General features: G+C 46.1%; 1 protein-coding gene across 6 annotated transcripts in view; it reads left to right on the forward strand.

The window, feature by feature from the left end:
- The window catches only part of LOC144164348 (Kv channel-interacting protein 4-like), a 560,797-nt gene that overhangs the window by 420,689 nt on the left and 114,268 nt on the right, over positions 1–25,840 (forward strand). The window contains exon 2 of one of the 6 annotated variants that reach the window (XM_077694857.1): positions 8,887–8,995. The exons of 3 other annotated variants lie outside the window; for them this stretch is intronic. In XM_077694857.1, coding sequence (XP_077550983.1) covers positions 8,920–8,995 — 76 coding nt within the window. In that variant the 5' untranslated portion in view covers positions 8,887–8,919. Of the gene's footprint in view, positions 1–8,886; positions 8,996–21,413; positions 21,562–25,840 lie in introns of those variants that run through there. 2 more of the 6 variants (XM_077694858.1, XM_077694859.1) reach the window with 2 other exon arrangements.

Genomic DNA, 25,840 nt, shown 5'->3' on the forward strand with positions numbered 1-25,840 from the left:
TGCACTGATGAGGCAAAATGCTTCCTTCTTTAGCAAATTTGAATTGCTGTGATGGTGATTGCTGAGCCTAATTCACAAGTACTACACTGGATTTCACTTACTCAACATACAGAAGAAAAATATGCATACCAGCTTTGAGAGCAAGGCCTCTGGCTTTTCTTTCACCAGCACTGCCACTGAAAAGCCATCTGAGAAGAACGAGAGCCGGATTAATTTAAAGCATCGGGGTCCTGATCCCCTATTCAAATTTTAAACCAACAAGGTCCTCCTCCTCTTTTTTTCCAACCACTTTCAGAAAAAGCAGCCAGACCAACAAGAGAACCTGCAACCTCAGGCCAACCTGCAAGTACTTGGTGTTATCAAAAAGGGTTGCTTGAAGACAAGCAATATTACAGCAAAACTGTCAGCCTCTCATTATTGGATTTAATCATGGGATCAGTGAACAGTAACAAGGCCGAACCATGGAGAGTAACAAGAGGCAAGCATAAAATAAATGCCGCACAGCCGCATTCCTAATCTCCATCAATCTTGAAGCTGCACATCGAATCTTACTCGTGAACAAATAAGTTTGTTAAAAAATACTGCAGTGTTTGGCAGTTTGAAAAAGCTACAGCATTAATGCACTGCAGTGGAAGCGACACATTTTTAATCAAGCAGAAGGTTGTTTACGCAGTTATGTTACGTCTCTAATGACATTTATAATAAAACACAACTAAGGTCAGTTGATGCTAGAAAGCAAAAGTGTATGCAAATGACACCATGAAGGCTAAAAGACACATTTTTATTTGCCAGATGACTATGGCAAAGTGACAAAAGATGAAGTGTTTAGTACTTACAGCTGTCTGCCGCATCAGGCATCTTTGCTCTCTTTCTGCTGCCGAACGCCAGGGGATCACAATATGTTGTTGAACAGCACTATTGTAGAATAGCCGTGGAAACATCCACGGGAAACACCTTTACGTCGTAGCGCCTGTAATAAGTAAAAAAAAGTTCACTATAACGCTAAATGCACGCTGCTTACTAAATACAGAACCTAGCACCAGTTTTACCACATGTCCGCGTGAAAATATTCAGCCTAAAGTTCTAGCTTGTCAACACTCGCTATGAAACATAAAACGTACTGCAGTATTCATTTTTCAATACTACGTTTTACGGTAGCAGTTACTTGGCTCTTTCTTGAGAAAACAGTACGGAATTTCACCGAAAATGCGCTTCACTCTTATTGCAGTCGTGCAAGGTAATAAGAAAAAAGTCCAATAGACAAAGCAACACGCCAGCGGTTCCTTGAAATTTCGTTGTGGCTGCTGTAGCCACATAAACAATTACTCGCGATGAAATGTCGTGCCGTCAACGTTTTACTAGCGTAAGTATTGTTTTCTAACAACACGGCACAAGAGGCTACAAAGCAACGCACTACACAATGGGTTCGGAACGCACAAACGTTCACGTTCTTTTTTTTTGCAAGACATCTATGCCAACTTGGAGGTTGAATTGAAACCTTGTGACCTTTGACGGCGTTATATTTTAAGGGGTAACCAAATAAAGCGACGCTACCAACCTAACTGATTGGGTATTAAACTGGTTACGGTGTTGCTGTCGCCGTCGCTCACTTCTGCCTCGTCAGACGCGCCCGATGGGAACGGAACCGACGGATAAGCCCAGCGGCAGTGTAATTACCTTGTCGCTCGACAATATATTTACGTTGCTCAAGAAGATAATGAAACGAAAGCCTAATTTATAGCTAGAGATTAAAGCGCTGGATACATGTACGATTAGTACACGCGATTCGCATGCGACTGATCGTTACGATTGATCGTTAGGGCCTCTTTTGGGTCGTTCGCTGGTCCGAGGAGGCTCACGACGTGCGACTGGCAAGCCAGATGCAGTCGTGCCATCATTGCGATCGTCGTGAGGCCACAGGCAATGAGAGTCCGCTGAGCCCCAACCGCCCGCAACAGGCTTGCGTTGCTCGGGTCGGCTCGGGTGTTAGGAACTTTAGGCTTAGCATTCTGGCGGACATTTGATCTCCGCTATCTGTGCAACTGCGGATGACAATCCGTAACACAACTTTTCACCGCACTATCATCCTTTTTATCGCATGTGCAACTTTATTTCGGCTATAACGGCCGTTTGAGCAATCGGTGACCAAGATATCTGCGTAGCCTGTTTAGATGCTTCCGCGCAGGTATCGCCATCTCTCGGCCGCTCGGCGCACCGCGGGCCGCGGCATCCACGGCTGGTCAGCGTAGGCTTGCATAGCGGCAGATATCTGATCGCCGCTTTTAAAATAAGCCCTGACAACAATCCCTAGCACAATTTTTCACCACATTAACACCTACTTTTTCGCATGTGGGACTTCTTTTTAGCGATCAGATTGATTCGGGAGAGCACCGACAAGCGATTGCTACCGTGGTCTGCGCCGGTTAGAGCCGCTGAGTGTTTCGAGCTGGCAGGCGCGGCCGGCGTGAGCGCGGACTGTTCCCGAAGGCAGAAAACGCTTCAAGATTGCTTGCTTTATCAATTTCTTCCGAAAAAACGCGCGGAATCTACCAATTCAGCTCAGCGATCGTCGTAGTTGACCATGGAGCAAAAACAGTGGGCGGAGCGACGCCGACGACACATCGCATGCGCGCATCGGGCCATGTGTCTCAAATTCACGCGTACGGCTACTCGTGGCGACAGTCGTAACGATCAGTCGCATGCGAATCGCGTGTACCAATCGTACGTGTGTCCAGTGCCTAAAGAAGCCAGCTTAATAAATCCGCAACTCTTATACTGCACGCGAGTCTTGCTTCAACGCATGCTGAACGTCGTGAACCTGCGATGGGAGCACGGCCGCTTGTTCGAAAAACACAAAGCCGGAAAAAGGATAGCTAGAACTGGTGTCACACAAATGAAAGCACATGTATGTGACCATTTAATTCTTCGCAAGAACCAGCAACGCTAAGCAGCACTCACGAGCGCCAGTTGTTATAAATACAGCTGAAGTTTTGGCGGGAACGAGCGCAAGCTCTCCCGTACCGCGCAAGAAAAACTGATATGGTGACTTACGTTTTCAGCGGCGGCCGCAGCAGCCAAACGATGTTATTCCACCAGTCAGGTATACTTCAAACACAGCCACCGACACCAAAACGCACCTCACAGACACGTACAGGAGTACTACGGCGGTTTCAATACCACAAAAGAGACGGAGACGTCGGAGAGACGCGTCCGTCCGCCAGCCCCGCCGTGGTGAAAAGACCGCGCAAAGGTACAACGCTCAAGTAGTCCGACATTCGTATATGACGTGTAAAACTACCTCGCACGCTCTTTTGAATACGCCGCACTTTATTTTAAGTACGCTTTGTTTCATGGCCCGGTGCTGTGGATGTTTAGGTAACTACTTTTTCATACGATTTCAAAGAGTTCGCGTCCGCCATAGAGGTGTCTGCCTTTTTGCACACCTGAAAGCGTGCAGCTGAAGTTGATAGAGTCGATATACTGTTCTATTCTCTCCCGCGGAGGATATATGAACTCCATCGATGCGAGACAGAGTCGGTAGGCTGTTCTATTCTCTCCCGCGAAAGGGGTACAACCGCCGTTTAGCTCCATCAAGAGTGGGGAGAGTTCGCCAGCAGTTTTATTCTGGTTTCCTAGTAGAGTGAACACGCCATCTAACGCCACGCGTGGTGAGGACGGTGTCAAACGACCCTGGCAGGAATAGGAACGCTGTTTGATTCTTCAACTACTCCCCACATTTCTTAGAGTTAACGAATGTTCCATCGCCGCGCAGTGGGATCCATTCTTTCACTCTTTCGAGCCGAACAAATCCGCCGTGCTTCGAACAGTGTGCCACAATTTGCGCGGGTGTATACGTAGGCTCGCATCATTCCTAGCGAAAGAGGAAGATAGCGTATGATTGGAGGATGGCGCGTTGCGGCTCATGTTTTGAGAAGACGGTCGTCCGAATTAAGTGGGGTGCTTGTAAGCGTGCGCCGAATTTACGAAGTTGAGACGCCGTGGGTGAGTAAATTCCCGCGTAAGAACGCCGACTTAACCCAATTTCGACAATATTAGGGGTCCAATTCACGATATGTTTCTCTGACATGTTAACATTACACCCTTGGGCGTGAATGCGTGCATTTAACGCGCATTTCGAAGTGGAGAGCCACAACAAATTCCTGAAGTAAACGTTTGGGTTTGTATCCAAATTTCGGCGATCGGGCAGAGACATCCCAATGCGTTGGCATTCTGTAGGAGCCTGGTTTGAATACTGGAACCACTTAATTTTATTTGCTTTGCTTTTCCTGTGTCTCTGCTGCCAGCCGTCTTTCAGTCGCGCTTACTCCGGACGCCGCATAATAGTCTGATGTGGCATCTAATGCACCCACATTAAAAGTGTGTTTCTTCGTTCACTTCTGTAGTGCTTTCTTCGCGCAAAGCACTTTTCCTGCCCAATCCGACTTACGGGATCCACTTGTTTATCCCAACCATTCGACGTGTTTCTTTGTTTTGAAAAATCCTATTCTTGACAATTCCATCAGTTAGTGCTTGGATTTGTTAGGTAGGTGTACACATTTTATAGGTTTTAAAGCCATTTTGTTTGCAATGACACAATAAAAATGCAGAATGATTTTACAACGGCTCCACTAGTACAAGTGAAATCACCCAGTACACATAGTAAAAAATGCCCCGAGTGGGCCGTACAAGAACGTTTCAAACGTAGACAAAGCCGCTGACAGTTGCTCATTTTTCCCTTTAACTTCGCAAGACGTATGAATTGTCTGTTTATTTCTGCCCGTTTCTGCAGAAGTTGCGTTTATATGGGCGGAGAAGAAGTAATCAAAACGGCCTTTTTATGGAGAAACATAAGATGCCGGCTGCTCCTGCCAGATAAGAAACCATACTCCTGTGTTTCGACTACTTGTTTACAACGAATACTGTTTAAGGGGTCCAAACGCTTCGCGATGGGTTTTGGTAAATAGCTGCGATCACTACTTGCCCCGTTCCCGTGAAGTGCATACAAATTTACGAATGAAGGATAAAAACGAATAGCAAGGGGGCTATTTCGTTCGGAACATAAAATACCGGCTGCGTTGAGACGGCATAATGCCGACCACGTCAGGCGGTGCTGGAAATATTTATTTATATTTATTTACGTTTGCTCGATCGCATAAAAACCGACTGTAAATAATGAATGTAGCACGAATACTTCATGGTATAAATATTTCAACTTGCTACCGGCCAGCTTAACAGTGTCCAGTTTACATCTCTTTGGCCTATTTGTGTGGCAGAGTGATTGGAAGGCAAGTACCTGGAACGCCTTTTGACGGCTAAGCTGGATAAGCAGGGTTATGAAAGTTTAGTGGACAGGTTTATTAAAAATTATGCAGTTTGATCTACATATATGAAGACCACCTCTACCGTAAGGTTACGCGCTCTGGGGAACACATAATTAGGGGGCAATTATTGATGTCGGTGCCCTAATTACTGAAAGTGCATTAAGTAAGTTTTTACTAAATGCAGTAAGCAGACATATTTGTATTGAACAGTTAGACGCAATCGTGTTCCTACATTGTTTCGTTTGGCAGAATTCGTCTAGCGCATCCATATTCAGAGATATCCAACTGTAAAAATTGATTGCCGTTCCCAAGATTACACATGCAAGTCGGCGAGAACCGGAATAAAGCTCCTCCATTTACTAAAGTGCGGTGCTTATTTTGAAAACGGAGCGGATGCATAGGCAAAAGTGATCACTGCCCCTCTTTTACTCTCGGCTGGCAAAATCACAGAACCACAGCGGCTCGGACCACCGCAGTTTGCATTACTCCAGTCAAGACTGAAAGGGTGCCAGTTATCACTTTTTCCTATGCCTCCACCCTGTTCTCAAAATAAACACCGTGAACAGCAGGAACGCCACAAAAGGGATGAGCCTTGCGATGGTTCTCGCGGCCTTGCATGCGCAATCTTGCGTTCGGCAATCAAACTTTGCAGTTCGATATCTCGGAGTACGGATGATGGGCTAGAAGAATTCTACCCAATGAAACAGTGCAAAACACGATTACGTCTAATTTTTCAACACAAACATGCCTGCTTAGCACAGCCAGTAAAATGTAATAATTAAATTTTAATCATTTGGCCACCGACATCAATAGTGACCACCTCAATCTGTATCCCCCTTCGTGCATATTCTCACTTTAGAGGCGGTGTTGTTGTAGATATACGCACCTAATTTAAAAAAAAATACCTGTAGGCGTTGATCACCCTGTATATCAGAACCTCCTAGAGGCTCGAGTCACGGCCCGGGAGCTAAAGAAAAGGTGCCCTTCACCCAGTTGTCGTTAGAGCGTCTATCGCCATCACCCCCAAGCGTGAAAGACAATTCGCATAAGTGCTCAAGAACGTGGAGGGGAGCAGGGAATTCCCAGTACCGCAGTTGGTAGTGCATCATACCGGTATTCTGAGAGTCCTATGTGCAGATCCGACCCTCTGGAAGGAAGTCTTCTCCCACTTTCTTTCATTAAAAGAGGTGCCTATAAAAAAGGGGGATGAAATCCATCCCCTTTGCCTTACTTGGCGTTCTTGCACGCTGGCTTTTTTTCCATACATATATGCGCACCACACAACACACTGCACGAAAGCGAACTTTCTCAAACGACGATGGTGATTGTGTGTGAATTGAAACATGGTTGAAACGCGAAGCTTTGTCTGGTCGAAAAACAATAATTTCAAAGTCCAAAGTCATAACCTACAATACAAATCGTTCCTACTAAAAAGGCACTGCAGGAAGACCACTAAAAAACTGTGTTCTTCCAAAGGCACATCAAGCGCGCCCATAAAAAAATTCATCCCGTGATCGGAATCGAAGCTGGGTCTCCCTCGTTATGCAGCTGACTTCAATCGCCAGTGCACCGTGGCGGAAGCAGTTTGAACTGTGGACTTACACTTTGACTGTGGTTTTATGAGAGAAAGCTACGCGCAATGACCATCGTTCTTTAAGAAAGGGGCTTTCATTGTTTCTTCTTGAAACACAGTGGTGCGTCCACGAATGCTTTATTATAGAAGAGCGTTGGCTCTGAACACAGGGGGAAAGCTGGAGCACCGATTGGGAAGAAACGCGAAGAGTCCCGGCTTCTTTCTTCTCTTTCTCGACCGGCTCCCTTCTTCTTCAGCTTAGTAAATAGGGCAGGAGTTATCAGATTAGTCGAACCACGTGAGCACTTTCATAAAACTTCTCCTGTGGAAGATCAAGCTCTCTGGGCTTGTCGCTGTGTGCTACGGGAGTTATAGCGTTCCAGACGAGCCATGTGCGCATCTTATGTTCTCTTTCATGTTCTACCACTGGAGGTAACACACGACATCACGTAAAAAACTTCGCTTACGCATTTAAGGAAAATGAAGAGACCGACGTAATACGGGAGGCGTTTTTCGCACAGTACGCTGTGTGGTTCGCAGCCATACTACGTCGCCATGGGGGTAAGAAAAGTCAGGGTAGCGGCCATCATACCGCTGTCCGTCGTGTTGATTCAAGCCGCAGATGGTGTCGAGGCAGCTGCGTGTTGGACGGGCATAGAGAAGGAAGAAAATGCTTTAGGCTGTAGATTCATGTTTTGCGCGGTCGTAGGCGTATCTAAGAAGGGGCAACAAATCGTCCTATTTTTCGTGGTTGGAGGGGGCGTGCATCGAGAGCATATTTGTCACTGCGTGGTTCATTCGCTTGGTGACACCGTTCGCTTGAGGGTGGTATGGGCTAGAATGACGAACTTCACGTTACAGATGCGGATGAGATCTTCTACGACGTCGGCGGTGAATTGACGGCCTTGATCGCTTACCATGCCACGAGCGGGGCCATGACGGAATAAAATGGATCGACGAAGGAATTGCGATAATTCCGCAACAATAGCAGATGGCGGGGCGGAAGTATAAAACTAGTGGGAGGTAGTCTGTACACACGACACTTCAGGGGATACGGTTGATGAGCGCAGGAGCGCTCCTAGAAACTCGATGCCAGCTTTGAGAAGGGGAAGTCGGAAGATGGAGCGGCTGAAGTTTTCCTTTTGGAGTGGTTTTGGGAAGCTTGTGCCACTGACATTGTGGGCAAGTTGCCACATAATGTAATGGTGCTTTATCGGTGTTTTCTGAATAAAACGTTGTTAGGTGCGGTGCAGTGTGGGCGTCCGCCGGATATGTCCGGATATAAGGTCGTGGTGCATAAAATTTAGAACACTGCTCCGAAGGAAGGCTTTTTGGCTTTACGAGTAGAAGGCTCCGACCAACAGGAATTCTTGTACAGCACTCCTTGTACATGAATACTTGTACAATTCTTGTACAGGAACAAGTAGCACGCCTACCATCACTAATAGAATTAAATAAGAGATGTTGAGTATTGCCTCGCTGCTTCTATATCCTGAAGGTTGCAAGGTCAGGAAATTATGTTGGCAGGTAACCAAGATAGTCGTCAGAATGATTTGGTATCACGGGGTGTTGTTTTAGTGGCAGGCGAGACAGGCGGTCGGCGTCAGTAATTACGGCTGCCCTTGTACGACATGGGGATGGTATTTTCTTGCAAACACAGGGCCCAACGTGCAAGACAGCCGGAATGATCGTAAAGGTTGATGAGCTAGCATAGCCTGTCAGGGTTTTAAACGGGTGTTTATAGAGATAGGAACGAAATCTATGAATGGTGAACGCGACAGCAAGACGCTCCTGTTTTTGCTGCAGTATAATTTTTGTCTGACTTGCTTAGTGATCGACTGGCGTAAGCAATAAGGTGTTCACTTTGTTCTTGGCGTTGCACTAGCACGCTGAACATCCACGTTTCATTAAAGGGGGACTTCTGCACGTGAACACAGACGGCCAATATTGATCCGCGTGTCTGCCCCTGTTTTGTCTCGTTCTCCGCTGAAGCTGCCCAGCGGCGGTGCTTCTCCCGGGGTCGCCATGATTGCCATGACCATGGACACGCTGGCCATTTGGTCGTCGCGCAAGAAGAAAGAGAACCAGGGTAAGAACGCAGGTTAGTACACGCGCCCCGAAGGCACGCTGCCTAGAGAGAAACCTGCAGCACTGCTTTCCCTCCGCACTGCAAGCCACATCTCCTTCACCTCTGCCGCTGCTTCGTCGGTTCTAACTGGAGTAACAAAACCATAAATCGGGTCAACATCCCGCAACTAGGGAAACTATCAACATTCCTGGAGAGATTTTCTCACTCATTCTAGTGTCCCGGGAAAGCTACCTACTGGCATATTTAAAAGTATATAGAAATGCAATACGGAGGCTTAACTATGAAATTAGTTACACCAAACAGGAGGAATCGGACTTGAAGCAACGCTGACTGATAATAAGTTTTTACTAGCTCGATAAAATCTAGAGAAATAAGAAACGTGTAAGCTGAGCGCATGTAGTACGGGCCTATCGAATTAGAGATATTCGACAGGAAAGCTTATGATCCGGTTATTGCCGAAAGCAAAGCAAAAAAAGGATAGCACCGCACCTTGCAGAAGAGTTATATAGAGAGCATTTGTGGAAGATGTCGGTGTTGACGTTTGGTTTTACTCTATAACGTGTAGCCATTGCAATCAACAGGTTAGGGATTTCGTGGCACAATAAAATGCTGCAGGACTAAAGCTGATCGCCCGGTAAAAAAACATAAACCACGGAATAAATATCTTCTCGGCACGACACCTTCTGATACGCTATTTTGCAATCACGTGAAGGATTCAGGCGGCCTAAAGAGAAGACGGGACCATGACATTCCGTTTGGATTGCCTGTTTTGCTGACCTTCCTCTAGAATTCTGAGCTCGGGGTCGTCCTCTATACACCCGGCTTATCCCCGACTTTTTTGCTCCATTGTTTTTTTGGTGCACTTAAATGACAACCAAGCATCCGGAAGAAAACCTTGTCCGATGCGATGCACCGAAACAACCGGTTACGAGCCAGCCAACAAACGGTACGGTGAGCCAGACGGTGAGTGAGCAGAGAATGCTGCGGATGGACCGGCCGCCAGCTGTGCGTCGCGTTCCCATTCCGCAGCAGGTAGTGGAAGGGATGACATTGGTGCCATTTCCTAGCGCCCGCATCGTCACGTATACAGAAAATCACCCACTCCCTCGCTCCGGTCATCACATAAAAGGGGTGCACAGAAATATTTCCTTTTCTTACGCAGCCTCGGGCTCCATTCAGATATACGGGCAGGTCACGTCCCTTTGCCATGAATTGCATTCGAAGCCCTTAGGCTGGTGGTAGCGATAGACGTGCTCATGACGCCCAAGAGCCGTACCTGCATAGATGCGCCCTTCGTACGGCGCTTCCCAACTTTCACGCGGTAAACCGTAAACTGGCCAAGGCCCCACAGCACAAAAAATCGTTTCATTTGCGGAAAATTGTTTGCTGGAATTGTGTTTCGTTTATGCTAAATTTTCGGTAAAAACCTGGGAGAGGAATGGGACATACTGCATCACCTGCGGATATATGTGCAGCTCGTATTTTTGGTGGAATACCTTGTCAGCAGACGAATACGTTGTGCATAAAAATTACAAGATTTCATTCTACGCGGTAGCGCAGCATCATTATCTCATCAAAGAGTAGACAGCGCTGTCTATGGGGTAACTAAAAGAACCTGCACTACTCCTCTTTCTGCTACATTTGAAAGGACAAAGTGTCGAGGAGATTCATGCCGAGCTAGTGGCGGTGTGCAGTTGTAATGCTTCGGCTAGTTGTGAAATGTCCGGAGCAATTTTACTGCGAATAAAACCGGGACGACAACTCAGTTAGTGTTGAAGTGCAGCTTCTCCCTTATACCGGAAAGGAAGACTTGTGCAGCGATGACTTGAAGCATATCATCCATCGGTTGCAAAAGTGTGTACACTTGTGAGCTGGGGCATATGAACAAAAACAAAACTTAGTCCCTATAGAAGGATCTTTGCTTATCATAGCATTCATTCCTGAAAATAATACATACTGACTTTTTGAACGCGCGCAAAGATGTCGCTCGAAATCACATGAACTTGTGGTAATTTGCTTAGACTAGTAAAAAAACGTCGAAGAAGTGCTGTTTTCTGAAGAAAAGCTCGAATTTCCGCACCCTTTTCTGCAAAATACAAAAAATAAGAGTTTAACAAGGACGTGACAACTTGATGACGCATACAGGCGGATGGGTTCAATGGTGCGGTATATTATGGACTAAAGTTAAACCTTCATCGCAGTTAACAAAAATACTCTTTCATTAAAACAAGGATACTCCGAACAGATAATAAGGAGCAATATTTAAAATAAATGCAGCGCCCACTGTTCACAAAACACGGCTATTTATCACGAGCGACTTCGCACTCTTAGGCAACAAGAACCGAGCTGTAAGGGTGCGATGCCTCTAGTGTTGTCGCCGTCGCGAAGCGTATAGAGACGGACTTTTCGGGTTGTCAACAACATACAATACGGAGTGTGGCAATATCTGTTATATGCTCAGATTTGTTTTCGTACATGTATTTGCGAATACGCGGGTGCTTAACATCACGTACCCTGCGAAGGGAATTTTCGAGGAACCGAGTATATGAAATCTTGGGCGATACATTTCGTTGCGCAATTGCTTCAAGTAGAGTCTTGTAATGGTACATTTGCACCGCAGTTCGATGCAGAGCCATAAATTAGGCCGCGTAAAATGGAAGTTCACCACTTTAATCCTCGGCAATTAAATCCTGTGTAGGCTTTCAAAAGGCGGCATACATGGTTTTTGCAGTAAAGTCATTACTTCACGAATAAATAAAATTTGGTGCAGCAAATCTAACAAAAAATTCATGCACGGGGGCATGAATAAAATTAAGAACTAAGTACATATGAAAAATTGTCATGTCGCATACGCTGCGAGACCAGGTGTGTAATCGGCAATGTAAAAATACAAACAATACTCACATCCGCAGCCAGCTCAGGAAACATTTGTGTGTGTTAACAAAGCGTGATCAGCCGATTTGAGCGTTTATAAACTTTACTGTGCGCGCTTGGTATTAGTTCGCGATCTGCGCGCGAGAACGCATAACATCAATAGCCACGCATATGCGATTTCTTCCGTCCACGGTATGCGCCCTATGGCAGTTTCAGCATGTGATTTTCCATAGCCTCAAGTTTGCACATACCAATCAGGCAGCAGGCATGCAATGGAGACCGCGTCAGCTACTTGTAGCGGTGAGGGTGCAGATTTTTCATCGCACGTCCAAACATGAAGAAGCGGTAAAGGAGTAGTATGCAACTTAAGAAGGAAAATGGAACAAATCGTTAATACTGCTTCTGAAAAATTTTAATCGTAACTCGTACTGTATTTACAACCTTATTTGAACTGCGTTAATGAGCAGCTCTCAGCTATAATATTTGAGCCGCATAATGATTTTCACTTCAAATTTCGAGGGGTTGTTCCCGGGACAAGTCTGTGTTTACTAAAGAGGACTGCATGCCTGAAGGGCACAACCTTTCCTTGTCGCATAGAAGCGCCACAGACTAAATCAGTAGTGGGACTGTATGCGATCGATAATGATTTGCTTATTTATTTATTTTACTGTTAGGACGTACAGCATTGCAGAGGGGAAAAGTAGAGAAGAAACGAGTGCCTTAATTCCAAGAAAAAATTTAAGCAGTTCCACTCGACATGAAAGCTGTCTGAAGTGCAGAGCAGTGATTTGCCACAGAGGCAGTGGCGCCGTTATCCTCTCATTGCTATTACCGCTCACGCTCTTACCATGCCTGTCTCACTGTTGTGTTGATGAATTGAACAGAGGTTTCTCCAACGCAATTCAAATTACCCGCCTTTGAAGTGCCAGAGCGCCCTCTGCCTGATATAGCATCAGCGAAAGTTCCCTTCTTTCTGTGTTTACTTGCATCTCACATGTGCTGGAGCCTTGCTGCACAGTCTGGCACGCATAAAAACCACAGTATTGAGCGCGTAAAAATGCGGAAAAACTAGGGCTGGGCGTCGGTTAAAAATTTCAATCCGATTAATCGGAGGCTTTAATCGGTTAATTAATCGATTAATCGGTTGCATTGGTTTAAAAAGAACAATGATAAAATATATGCATAATAACTATAAAAATGTAACAACAATTATTATAAATATTCTCTTAGGTCTGTTTTTAAGAGCGTTTATTATGCCACAGGGCATGTTTTGAGCTTTTTGTAGTGGTTTAAAGGAAGAGAAAATAGGAGGAAGTACGCATAGTATTGAGCTCGGCAGGGAGCTCACCTGTATACATCCAGTGCGGAAGAAGGAAAGTAGAGGGAAAATGAAAGGATAGAGCAGAAAGATAGAAGAACAAAAAAAAAAGGCTAAGTCAAGCTACCACATCGCAGACATCCCGGATGAGCTGAGCAAGTCATCGTCATGGCGCTGATGCGTGCGAGATGCTTATCCCCGCGTTCATCACTCGCAGTATTTTTAGAATCAGGAAAATTGGGACGCGGTGTTATTGCAGGAGGCATCGATTAACAGTGGTTCATTTTACGCTATAGTTTGTTTATATAACCGTAGGACGGTGGAAGTGCCCGTTCGCCGTTTTTTGTATTATATATATATTGGTATTCTGAGTAGTCATTTTCCCGTTTGTCTTGGATATTAACTTGCGGCTTTAATCGCTATACTATCCCCGAGCGTATACTTGTATCATTTTTCGTTGTGAAGTAAGATGGCTGATTTGAAAACGAATATGATCTTCAACATGATTGTGCATAATTCAACCAAGACAGCCTTGGTTCATTTCGCTCGCGTGACTTCAACCGATTAACCTATTAAAACTAATAATCGCGACTAAGGCATTTAGCGATTATCGAAAAGTTCATCGATGAATCGCCCACCGCTAGTAAAAACCAATCCAACTAGCCTTAATAGCTAGGTGAACGCGGGTGCTGCCGGTTAAGTACACAGGTTTTGCCTCAAATGTACCGGCAGTTACCTAATAATATGGATATGTAATACAATTTCCAGCAGTTCAAGAGTTTTCAACGATTATGACTTTATAAACCGCTTGCTTTGGAAGCTTGTGTGTTACGCCGTACCGCCGTGGGGCTCTACATCAGTCCGTTAGGTAACCACTTCGCCTGACTGTGCCGGTGGCTATACGCCTCGATCTTTGCGATCGCTTGCAGCCTGCCGCCGCTGCTCCGCGGAGTGGACGGGATTAGCGCTGCGCGGCCCATAGGGGCTTATGCAGTGTTTTGGTTCTCTTTCGCTTCTTTTTGGCCTTCCAAGTGCTAAAAAACTTGTTATGGTGACGCCTGTAAGTAAACAGTACGTTTAACCAACATTAGCTATCAGGGAACGCGGCTCTGCGTCCTTCTCGGCCGCTGTTACGGGCGTCGGCGACGGCAGCAGTATACCACCGCTGTCGCCTCCGAATACGTCCGGCACAAGTGAATATTATTGTCGCCTCGACCTGATACTGGCACAGTGAGGGATGTGTTTTGTTTTGTAGCGCGGACAACGAATGCGGCCTCATTACGAATATATGCGTCGTAGAAAAATATATTTCGGGGATGCGATTACGCAATACCTGATAATAACGTCTGCCTTTTATAAAAATATAAGCCACGCGAAAATGTTATGTTCCAAGGCTCTGCGTCGGGAAAGATGTGCACTCATGCCTTATAGCAAGAACCAAGAAAATTGAATTAAACCACTGAAAAATTAATAGTATGCAAGTCTGGAAGAAACAAAATAGCTCGTACAGAAATAAAAAAAAACTCAGTTCGGCTTCTCAGATGCTAAAGACGACTGTATAAACTTAAGCCGGGTAGGACTTACGAGTCTAACTAGTGTGCGAAATGCACTGCTATTTCACGAGACACGGGGAGCGGGAGGGGGACGCTTACGTATTGTTGTGTACGATTGCGGAGCGATATCAAGGAAAGAACGTTTTAGTAATCACACACACAAGCTACTCGTTCACGTCACTCTAGTTTTTAGACAACTAACAGCTGATCCCTCGGCGAACGCATTTTTTGAGGTATACAAGCTCAAAAATGATAAAAGGTGGTGTCGTTAGAAGAGTGGGATATCTAATAAAGCCTTCTGATTTCCGTTTGTGCTAGATTCTGCAGGCTCCCTACGTCATATGACTTAGCTTCGAAAAAACGTTTAGTATTCGCAAATGGGCATTACTGTAGAAGCCCTTCTCCGGCCTGCTCGCGGAGGATATATGTAACATATATAAATGTTTGCGGGCGCTCATCTCACGACAAGACGCCCAAGCATTATTTTTTTGTCGTGCGCTGATTCCGGGTATAATTTTGGATTATCCATCGTACTTATTTTGTAGAATGTTCGTGAAATTTATGTTTAGGGTAGTGATCAATATCTCAGGTATGATATTAGCAAGCATAACTGGAGTGCTGTCAGGTATGAACGCTCCACTAGGTTATATAAGCGCACAAAACTGATTTACATCGTAATGTATAGCCATGGCATGACCACCTGGGGAACTTATGCTTACGGAGACACTGTTAGTAAATTTTAGGGCAGTGGAGTCACAATCATCTCCATATGCATATCCCTGTTTCGCGACGCCGACCTGTGACGCACACCTGGCGCTTGTACAGACCGAATGTACCAGACTAAGATCACGTCACACACATTTACACTCTCGTAAACACACCACATTTTCGAACAGAGTGACTGCTCCACATAAATATGTATTTCCCACGCCTACAAACGGTAAATCTCCGTCGTGGACGGGCCCCGAAAGCAACGGTGACAGTGGGGAGCGGGCCGGCGACTCCCGCGGCTGCTCTCGAAACGGGCCGCAAGGGGGATTTCAGTGGCGCCCCTACAGGCCGCGCTCTAGGCGTATATGCATCGTAACAGCGAACAAACAAGCTTCGACGACAAGGCGGGACGCTACAGTGCTCTGCACTTAAAAATACCCTATGTATTTAGCAGTTAAAACTTCTCAAATTGAAGACTAAAACCGTGCCGGTTGAAGGTGATCAATCCCGCACCAGCATTTCTTTTTGATGACTTTGACTTTACCCTTAAACGCAAACAAATACGCACTTCATATGTGTCTACTTAACCCAACTGAGTCGAAGTATGCGGTAAACTGCTGAGCGCAAAGTTAAACATTGCGCGCCCAACGCCACGGTCCCGCGAAATCGGACACCTTGCTGCATCGCAGCTCTTATGCTGAACGCAGAGAGAGAAAAGGTGTTCTGTAAAGTCGGAGCCAAGCGTTCAGTGCGGGATCCTGATACTGCACAGGAGCGAAATGTTTTAACCAAAACACATTTAACCCCAAGAAAGGAAAGGTGGTAGAATATATGCCGCAATATAGATAAACAGCACAAAACCGGATAGAAGGCGAAGCACCTTTTATATTCCTCTCCTAATTTTTAGTAACGCCTGGTCCGTCCTTCAACCCGTTACACTTATTTTTGCCTCTGGCAGCCATGATATAAGGGGAAACAGCAGCCGCGCCCATGTTCGTCTGAACCACTGGCTGTCGGCGGCGGCCGGACGTGTGTAGAATGAAATCAGCGACCTCCACGAACAACCACACACGTTGTAACGTTTTCATGCTTAATTGGGATTCGCTATTAAAGTTTCCAACTGGCCATCAAACAGATTAAGTCCTCTTGCGAAGCTCATTAATTGCACCACTTAAGCAGTGCGACAGTCAATTCCTATAGAAATCGTGACGTGACTCAGCATCTGCGCTTGATAGTATTACCTTAAAGCAGTAGGCCATTAGGTGGGTTGAAAAAACGTTCTCGGGTCGCTGTTACTAAGTCTGGATAATGTACGTACAGCTTACCGTTCGCACATTTCTTTATAACGTCATTCTGCGGGCCTTAAGCCGAGTTTTTTATGGGAATAATGGAATGGTCAACCTGGCCCTTCTACGCGGTGTACTGTTCCCTGTTAAAACAGCAAATTATACGCAAAGGCAAGACTTTTTGTTCGGCTCTCGCTTAAACCAATGTTTCTTCCCCTTCGACAGGTTGATGGGGACGATTTTGAGAATCGGAAAATGTACAAGCTTGCATTATGAGGCTAAGCAGCCCGCGAACGCCTTCCGTGAACCATCGGACGGAAGGCACTTCCATACGCGAATACATTGGAGCCGCTGTAAGGCGTGCTTTGTACACGCATATATGTCACCTCTTAGGCCTAGATATGACAGAACGCTCACAAATGAGGGACGTAGTGCCAGCTGGTTGTAAAATATCCGGTTCTCACGTCGCCTGTAATAAATATTCCCCACCACAGGTCATCGTTGACTTTGTTGACCTGAGGGGGGTACAGAACTTAGGTCATCATTGTCCTGGCACCAGAGGAGAGAGAAACGAGAAGTTTAAGCGGGACAGAAAATAGAACTGGCGAGAAAACGCAAGTTACTGGTCAAGATGAATCATCGTACCTGTGCACTTTATGTGATCCAACAATTATGCTCATTACTGTTGCCATCGCTGTCATCTAAATGGAGAACAGAACCAATAATCATTATCGTGTCAGCTTAGAATGGAAAACCAAGATTTAAGGTGAGAATTATGAATGAATAAAATATTGGAGGAACAATAAGTGGGTCTGTGAGGTCACCCGCCTGGTGGAGATACTCAGACCGGAATGGCCTGGCTGTGGCTTGCTGCGCGGGAGTTTTTCATCAGTTGAAGATCGTTCGTTCAGCTGGCCAGCCGCACCGCCTACTGTTCGGATGAGTTTGAGGTGGGTTATACACGTGTCTTGCGTTAGAAATCCCGTACGTGATGGCATAGGTTGCCGCGTGATGGGCAGTAGTCGGATTTGGCTTAACACTCCTAGGATATGTGGCATGTAGCAGGGTGCGGTGCGGATAGGTGTTGGTTTGGAGTCTTCTGAAGGCAATGGCATCTGATCTCGTAAATTTCCGGTGTTAATGGGGGAAATTTCGCGGCGACCAATCAATCCCTCGCGAGTGATTGGGATCAATCAATCCCTCGGGGATTGATTGATTGATTGATTGATTGATTGATTGATTGATTGATTGATTGATTGATTGATTGATTGATTGATTGATTGATTGATTGATTGATTGATTGATTGATTGATCGATTGATTGATTGATTGATTGATTGATTGTGGGGTTTAACGCACCGACGCAACGCAGGTGATGAGGCGAGCCGCAGTGGAGGGTGCCGGAATAAATTTGACCACCTAGGGATCTTTAACGTGCGCGCAAATGTCGTACACATGGGCGTTTTTGCTTTTCGCCTCCATCAGAAAAGCGGCCGCCGCGGCCGTGACTCGAACCCGTGACCTCGTGCTCAGCAGCGCAACGCCTTAGCCACTGAGCCACTGCGGCGGGTTCCTCGAGGGACTCGTGGGATAAACCCAGCTAAATTGACTACTGCAGTGTTCAGGTTCTTTTGTAGAATATAAACTGTATTTTGGAAACGCGTACCAGTGCATAATGCCTGCAATCTGATTGATCGATTGTATGGTTTAACGCGCCGACGCAACGCAGACGATGAAGCGCACCGTAGTGGAGGGCTCTGGATTAATTTTGACCACCTGGGGTTTTTTAAGGTGCGCCGAAATCTCGTACACATGGGCGTTTTTGCTTTTCGCCTCCATCAGGAGCGGCCGCTGCGGTCGGGAATCGAATGCCTGCAATCTGCCTGAGAGTCTGTGATCATTGTGATTGTGTCTTGGTCAGTAGTCATGGCGTGAGCTATTGCGTCTCCCTCAGCAGTATCAATCGCTGTGGTGATGACAGTGCTTAACGTTATTTTCTGCTTCTGTCTATTAACTGCCAGGCCGTATCGGAGGGATGGTGCGGATACGGGGATGCACCCACATAGAAAGACGTTTGGTCGTTTTTCCATTTAATTGAGATAGCTTGTGCCGGTGCAACTTTCGAAGCCTTGTTGTAATTCGTAAAAAATTGGTGAGAGCTGGCGCAAGCTACGGTATTACGTTCGTCCCCACCCTAGTAAGCTTCAGCCAGTCTCTGTATAGACTGCTGCCCTACCCCGCATACTGCGATCATGTGCGCTGCTAACGGAGGAGTAGATGAGGTCCTGTGTGCAACACAACAGAGAGTTTTAGCAGTCCGTGTGTTCCGTCGTGTGCGTAGTTACCGTGTTTACCGGGACCCGTCTGGGCACTTGTGCATTCGTCGAGGCAGAGGGATTAGTTCCACGGGCCGGCCCTGGCCATGGCCGTGCATTCGCCACGGTGGGGTGCGCCACCTCGCCCGTCCTCCCCGCCCTTCTGAGCACGCGTGCAAAGTCGGGTTCCGGTAATTATGGTAACTACGTATACAACTCAATAGAGGGACTGCTAAAACTCTCTAATACGCGGGAAGATAGTAAATTTCCCCGTCTGAGCGCTGCGGAACTGGCTTGCGGATGCAATGACCGTTTATGCTAAAAACTGCCTTCAAAATGTTTTCGTATGTTGTAAGCGTGTTCCGATTGTAAAAATATAGCGAATCGCTGGATTACTTAGGTCACCTGAAACGCTTGAATCTAAAAGAGCGCCCGTAAAGCGCTTGAAGGGACATGCCTGACCACCAGAATGCCAGTAACGGTATGGTAACCTAGCTGGTCGGGACAAATAGCGCATCTTATTATTATGGGATATTCATGGTTGTATGCTTCCGTTTTCAATCAGATAGATTTCTCCTACGGCTTGGCCTGCTACTGTACTGTACAAATATACCGCCGGTAAAGTGTTTATTAACATGTGCTCGCATTCATCTGGGCTGCGTTACCTCCCCATCAAGGCGATTCTTACTCAGTGCTGGAGGAATTTTCTAATATTCTCAGTTTTCATCCCACTCGGTTGGCCTTTGAACGGAAGTCGGCTGAAAAACGTAAAGACGAAGCGTGATCTCAATCAAGTTTTATTCTTAGTAAATTCATTCAATAAATACAGGCCCACATAAATACAAACAAAAATAGATGGAATATATTTGCTTCAGATGACGTTGCGTTGTGGTCTCTGCAGTTTTTTTTTTCTTTCCCCTCGCCACATTTCATGTGACCCAGTACCTATACCTTTCTATCCAGCTTTCTCTGACTGGTACCGTTCTAATATGTAAGGGCCTAAAAGCGCAAACTTAAACGGTGCCGCATCTTGCAAGTCTCAGTTAACACAATTGTTTCAGGCATAATTTTATCAAATAACCTTCGCCTTTTTCGTGGCAAGCGCAAACGTCTTGCCTGATTTGCAATGCTGCTTATAATAATGTTTGCTGATGATTTCTATTAGTTTCACCTTTCTAGCGGCGTGATGACGTGACATCTTAAGAAAAAGGACTAAGATACCTAAATTTAATACTCTTGGTTTAATACTAGCGCTGCTTAGGGCAGGCACAAAACATTATGAGGCAAAAAATACTTTTTTTCCTGGTACAGGTGCTAACAACCCCGCCCCCATCCTATGGTTTTCCCTGTTCTTACACTGTCTTGCTTTTTGGTCAGTAGGCTCCTATAATTTGCGATTAAACTCGTTTTCACCGTCTTTCGGCGTATTCGGGTGCTGTACATGGCAGAGGGTATTCGGGTGGCAGGAACAGGCCCTCCATACCCTTGCGAAACTGGCCACGCCTGAGAGAGCAGCCTCACTTTCGGCGGTGCTCAAGAGAGCGTGTCCGCCAACACGGTTCGTGCACCATGAGAAAACCAGAAATAACGTTTACCTTCTACGCACACTAACGACATTTTTGGATGACGCAATAGAGCCGGTAACCAAGGCACAACTGGGGCACCGTGTCGGTAGTCTTTGGTATTGCCTGGAACCCTACAAATCTCTTACTCAATAGCACGCAATGCGTTCGGCCTTGCCGCCCCGCGCTGCCGCTTGGTTTACCTTGGCCCATGGCATTCCACCTTTTACCCATTTTTAGCGGGAAATTCTAAACAGTTTACATAACTAGCCTTAATTTTATTTTCAATGGTGCGTTGCGCATTTACTATGTTCCTACGCTTTTTTAACTTCACATATTTTGGGGGTAGAGATAGTGCGTGTATGCGCGTGTGTGTGTGTGTGTGTGGGGAGGCGGTTATTACGGCCAAAGCGGTAGCCACGTTGTTTCACCTCCCTGGCACTTTCTCCCAATATCCTTTTTCTCTCTTTTGCATTATGCACAGAGCATAAATTTGGTTCCACGGGACACCCATTTCATTGTTGCCATGTACATTTTTCGTCCTGACAGTGTCACCGTCACGTGCGGCCCACCTTGACTTTCTGTCCACGTAGTTGCACGAAGTTGATGAGCGCAAAGAGAGGAGGCGAGAGGGGTCCCGATGTCAATAATTGGGCGGTTTCGGTGGCTCGTCCGCTGCGCCCAAAATGTGCGCGGGCCCTCGGCACAGAACAGTATATCGTGCTGGGCTTAGCAGTACGCTGCTTGGGACCACCGTTGTGGGAGGTCAGAGCTCTCAGTTATACTCACGCGTTGATATACTAACCACGGCAGCTAGGGAAGCGGTACCAATTCCTGCGACTGGGATACAGCCCAGAGTGCAAGCGAAATCTTTATTTCGAGTCATAGGCGCCGCCATGCACTGCGCTATTGGTGGGAAAGGGAACCAGTCGCCGGCCAAGAGCGTCGACACTATTTCAGGTGAGTCGCCTTTCTGGCAGCCGTTCGTGCTTCGCAATGCAATCTCTGGCAATGCAGAATTCGGGCGAAGCAGATCTCTTGAATGCCTGTAATCGCATTTTGAAAACAGGTAAGCGGTGTCAGGAAGGCATTAAGTAATCACGTGTTCGCGATGCCAGCGTTACCAGCGCCTCTCACACATTCAGTCTAGAAGTAGTTTGAGGGTTGTTCATTAAGTACGTTGCAACACGGGCTTACTTGCCGCTCGACATGAGGCAGACGGGTGATCGCTAATCAGGGACTCTCTTCCCGCGATTGAGCTCGTACAATACAGGGCTGGTTTGAGCGCGCCGTTCGTGAAGAAGTTGGAAGCCCTGGTATTTGCAGGTAGAATATGTGGAAGCATATGCTTTCCTATTAATGCGTTTACCTGGACGTGTAAAAAAGAACGTACTAAACGCACTGAAGAATATATCGGAAAGCGAATAGGGGCATATTGTGAGGTCTCAGAAGAGGCCGGAGCTTCGAGCGCAATGTGTAGTTCCGTCGGTTTGCCCCGGATGTCAAGTATCAGTGAATGCTTCTTGTCCAATTTTTCTGCGCCAATTTTCGAATTTCAGTTTCTATTAGTTTCGATACCTATCAATGTTTCAGACGGCTCGCTCGTATATCAAAAACTTCACCGGCTTAATTTTTTTATCTTTTTAACCTGCTGTTTTGTAGATATTTTGAGTCTAAGTTTCCATGCTAGCTCAGCGCTTCCTCACCTTGTTTTTGGGACACTACTCCGACTTCACCAAGGCATACTAGAAGGGCGCTGTAACATTAAATCAAAATTTTGTTGCGGAAAAAGAATCTAGGGTGGCTCGCCTAGAGCCAGCGGGTAGAGGCGCCGAAAACCCCGCAAATTATACTCGCTCTTCGCGTCCTCCCGTCGCTGTCTCTCACTAATATTGCGAACCTACTTTTCAGTACGTTCATTTTGTTGAACTAACTTTTGCAACATGTTAACGCTACGATGAGTACTGTGCACTTGGCACAGCGCACTCGCAAGCAAGCGTCGTAAGTATTAAACGTGCTAAGATATTTTACCGCTGGCTTACGTCGTTGTTTCTTGCTGAATAAATTGATGTCTCTCCTCTTTGAAAAAGTGCGTTTATTTGGGCAGAGCGATAGCCCAATATGTATAATGAGCCGACCAACTTCGAAGTTGTTAACCAACGTGGCAGACCAAGGTTTAGTGCAGCCACACTTTGAACCAAACTTCAAGTTGACCAAATTGTGTATAACTGGTTGCACAAGAAGGAAAGGCAGGTGCAGAGAAAAGTTTTCCTGCTGTTTGAGGAGTTCTTGTACGCCATTAAACAGCAAACAATGGCGGGACACGAAGTGTGGCCGTGCAACTTGTAAATATTCTGGGCTGGTACATGTGTGCGCCTAGTGTGGGTTGACAAGCAAAACAAAGTTGTGGCTCGGCAATGTTTTGAAACCGGTCTTTCTGCGAATTCTTGTATATCGCTTCATAACGACAGCAGCTGTTTGTAATGCACCTTATCCCCAAGAAATAATAATACCATGTGCGCTCGAACGCCCAGACAGAATGAAATTAAACCCTACACTTCAGAGTGCACTGCTCCATGCAAATTTTCACACAGTTAGGTACCCTCCAACAGATCCTCTTAGAATTCACACACAAACCCTGCCACTCCCCGACACCCGTTCCTTTCCTGAGCTATGGAAAACACTGTTGAACAGCTCAGACGGGTTCTTGCGGGCTGAAGAGGACCTCCGGGCCAAAAAGCAAGCTTGGGACAGAATTTTTCTAGGCCAAGACAGCGAAAGTGGAATGTTTCTACAGCACGCCAAATGGTAGCTGTAGTTGCAAAGTAGATAATTATGACTATAAGTTTAAGGTGGGCAAGCCTATTTTCTAACTTTTACTTAAGACGAGGCTCTTCAGTGTTTCTGCAGGTATTCCAATTAGTCATAAGCAATTCCCCAGAGATGTGCTTATTTGCTTTGATGGCGACAGCCTGGCGATACCTCTTAAAAGCGTCTTTGCTTCGACAGCGCATTTGCATCTTTTTTTCTTTCGCTTTTGCTCCGTTTTCTTTAGGCGCTGAACATTCGCCTTTTTTTCTGCTACACCGCGTATGCGTCTCTTCCATCACTTTTGCTGCTGCTTCTTACGTCAGAACTATGTCAGAAAGCAGAGTTGCAAACAGCGCAGTTTTCTTAGAATCAAGGTTCTGCGGGGATCATGTGCACATGTTCTAGTCAATGCGATCACCTTCAGTTTTCAGGCGGGACGAAAAACTACAAAACATTCACGTTTTATATTCATAGTTTTGTAAATTTTGTGAGCCGGGCACACTGCCCCTCACAGCTTCGTATTCCTGGACAATATCACAAGGGTGTATATCCCAAGGAAAACAGGAACATCAGTAGCAACTTTTGCTGTAGCCCTAGCAGCCTTGAGTCTGCACAGTCTTTGGACAGCTCTTATGGCTGTGCGACATGCAGACCCAGACGGACGACCGTCGAGAGAGTATTCATTGCAAGGATTGCTTGTATCGGGGATGCAATCAAAATGTGACACCAGCAACCTGATTGAGCTCTCATGCCCGATGAATTGGTTAACCAGAAACTATTTTCATAGGTACCACCCTTAGTAGCTGGTAAGGTTTTGTCGTTATATTGTGGTAGAATAATGTGTTATTGTTTTAATTTTGTTGTCGCTGTACAAAGCCGGTAGTAATAAAAAGAAAATGGTTGATCCTTTTTTCATACAAATCGGTATAACACGAGAGTAAAATGTGCCATCACAGGAGCATTTGAATGTTTTTTGTGCATCGATATGAACTTACACACCTTTTTTATATTTCCTTGGCATGGCAACGTTAGACGCACCAACATTACACACTGGACTACACGCGCCGGAACATGGCGTAAATCCTATTGAAACCTTAGGCGCTCGCAAACCGTGACAACGAAACCGAACGAGTTGTCAGCGAATCGTTTGGTGAAGTCATGGTCCGCTACAGCGAAAGAAACGTGATTTGTGGGTCGGAAGCAGTCTGTGGGTGCACTTGACGAGCGACGTGCAGCTGGCGAACGACGTCGTGCTGGCGGGTCGCTTAGACAAAGGTGTGACCACATAGGTCCTGCTCCATGGCGTGTATGCCAGACGCTTGCGTTGCGACGAGCTCAGATTGTGGAACGCGGCGGCGATGTTTCACAAGCTGAGCGGAGTTCCACATAGGCGGCGGATGGATAAACATACCAGGTTCCGCTGCTGTACGCTGCCCTATCGAGGCACCAACTATGAGCGCTCATTAGCGTCATGACGCACTACTTCGGTTCACTTCTTCTAGACGGCAGCATTATCTTAACAGAGAAGTTAGCGGGAAGGACATAAAGCGCGTTCGTACAGCTTTGCGGGCATGACTTCACGGCTCAGTTTGCAGGGCGTTGCACACATCCCGTTGGGCCGGACTGATCGTGGGCTCGAATCCCAGCGCCGCCGCGCCGATGGAACTTTATTGGTGATGCCATTTCCGTGATTGGATATGACGTCGGTGAGGTTTGTGTAACTAGGCATAAAACACTTTCGTGTTAAAAATGTGAACAGATAGTGCGGTTGGGAATATTACTAAAGCGCTAGGCTGCTACTGCACAGGCACGCGTTCAAATCTCATCGTATCACACATACGTTTGTTTATTTATTTTCTCTTTGGTGCGGCGGTCATTTTTTTCCGGGACACCAAATGAAATAACACCGGTGTTTTTTGCTGAATGTGGTACTTTATGCTTTGGCTTTAACAAGGTCAATCCTCACAACTCTATACTGATGAGAATTTAACTCTAATGTAGGACACAAAGAAGTAAGCGAACGAGCCTTGATAAACTTTGAAATAAGTATTCGGAGTAGGTGACGTTATGGGATGTTTATTTTTGGGGAGAAAAAATTGAGGATAACTCATACACTTTTCTTGAAGTAAATAAACAGAAATTTGGCATACAGGATGCAAAAGATTGAACTTAAAAGCGAAATGATCTTTGTGGAAATCCACGATTCAGATATTTTGCAATGTAATTATTTGCAGGACAGGGGAGGAGAAGTGATTATACTCTGATGAATGGAGAATTAGGCTACATCGAAAAAGAGAAAGTACGAAAGTAGCGATAAAGACTCTACCGAGCCTGCAATCAGTAAGAGGTGAAAGCACGAGTTTCTCACGACGCTTACAAACAAATTCGCGGTAGTTACGATGAGGAAGAAATCTACGCACAATGAATG

Source organism: Haemaphysalis longicornis, unplaced genomic scaffold, assembly GCF_048455015.1.
Source record: "Haemaphysalis longicornis isolate Haplotype H1 unplaced genomic scaffold, Haemaphysalis longicornis Haplotype H1 scaffold_13, whole genome shotgun sequence".
NCBI lineage: Eukaryota > Metazoa > Arthropoda > Arachnida > Ixodida > Ixodidae > Haemaphysalis > Haemaphysalis longicornis.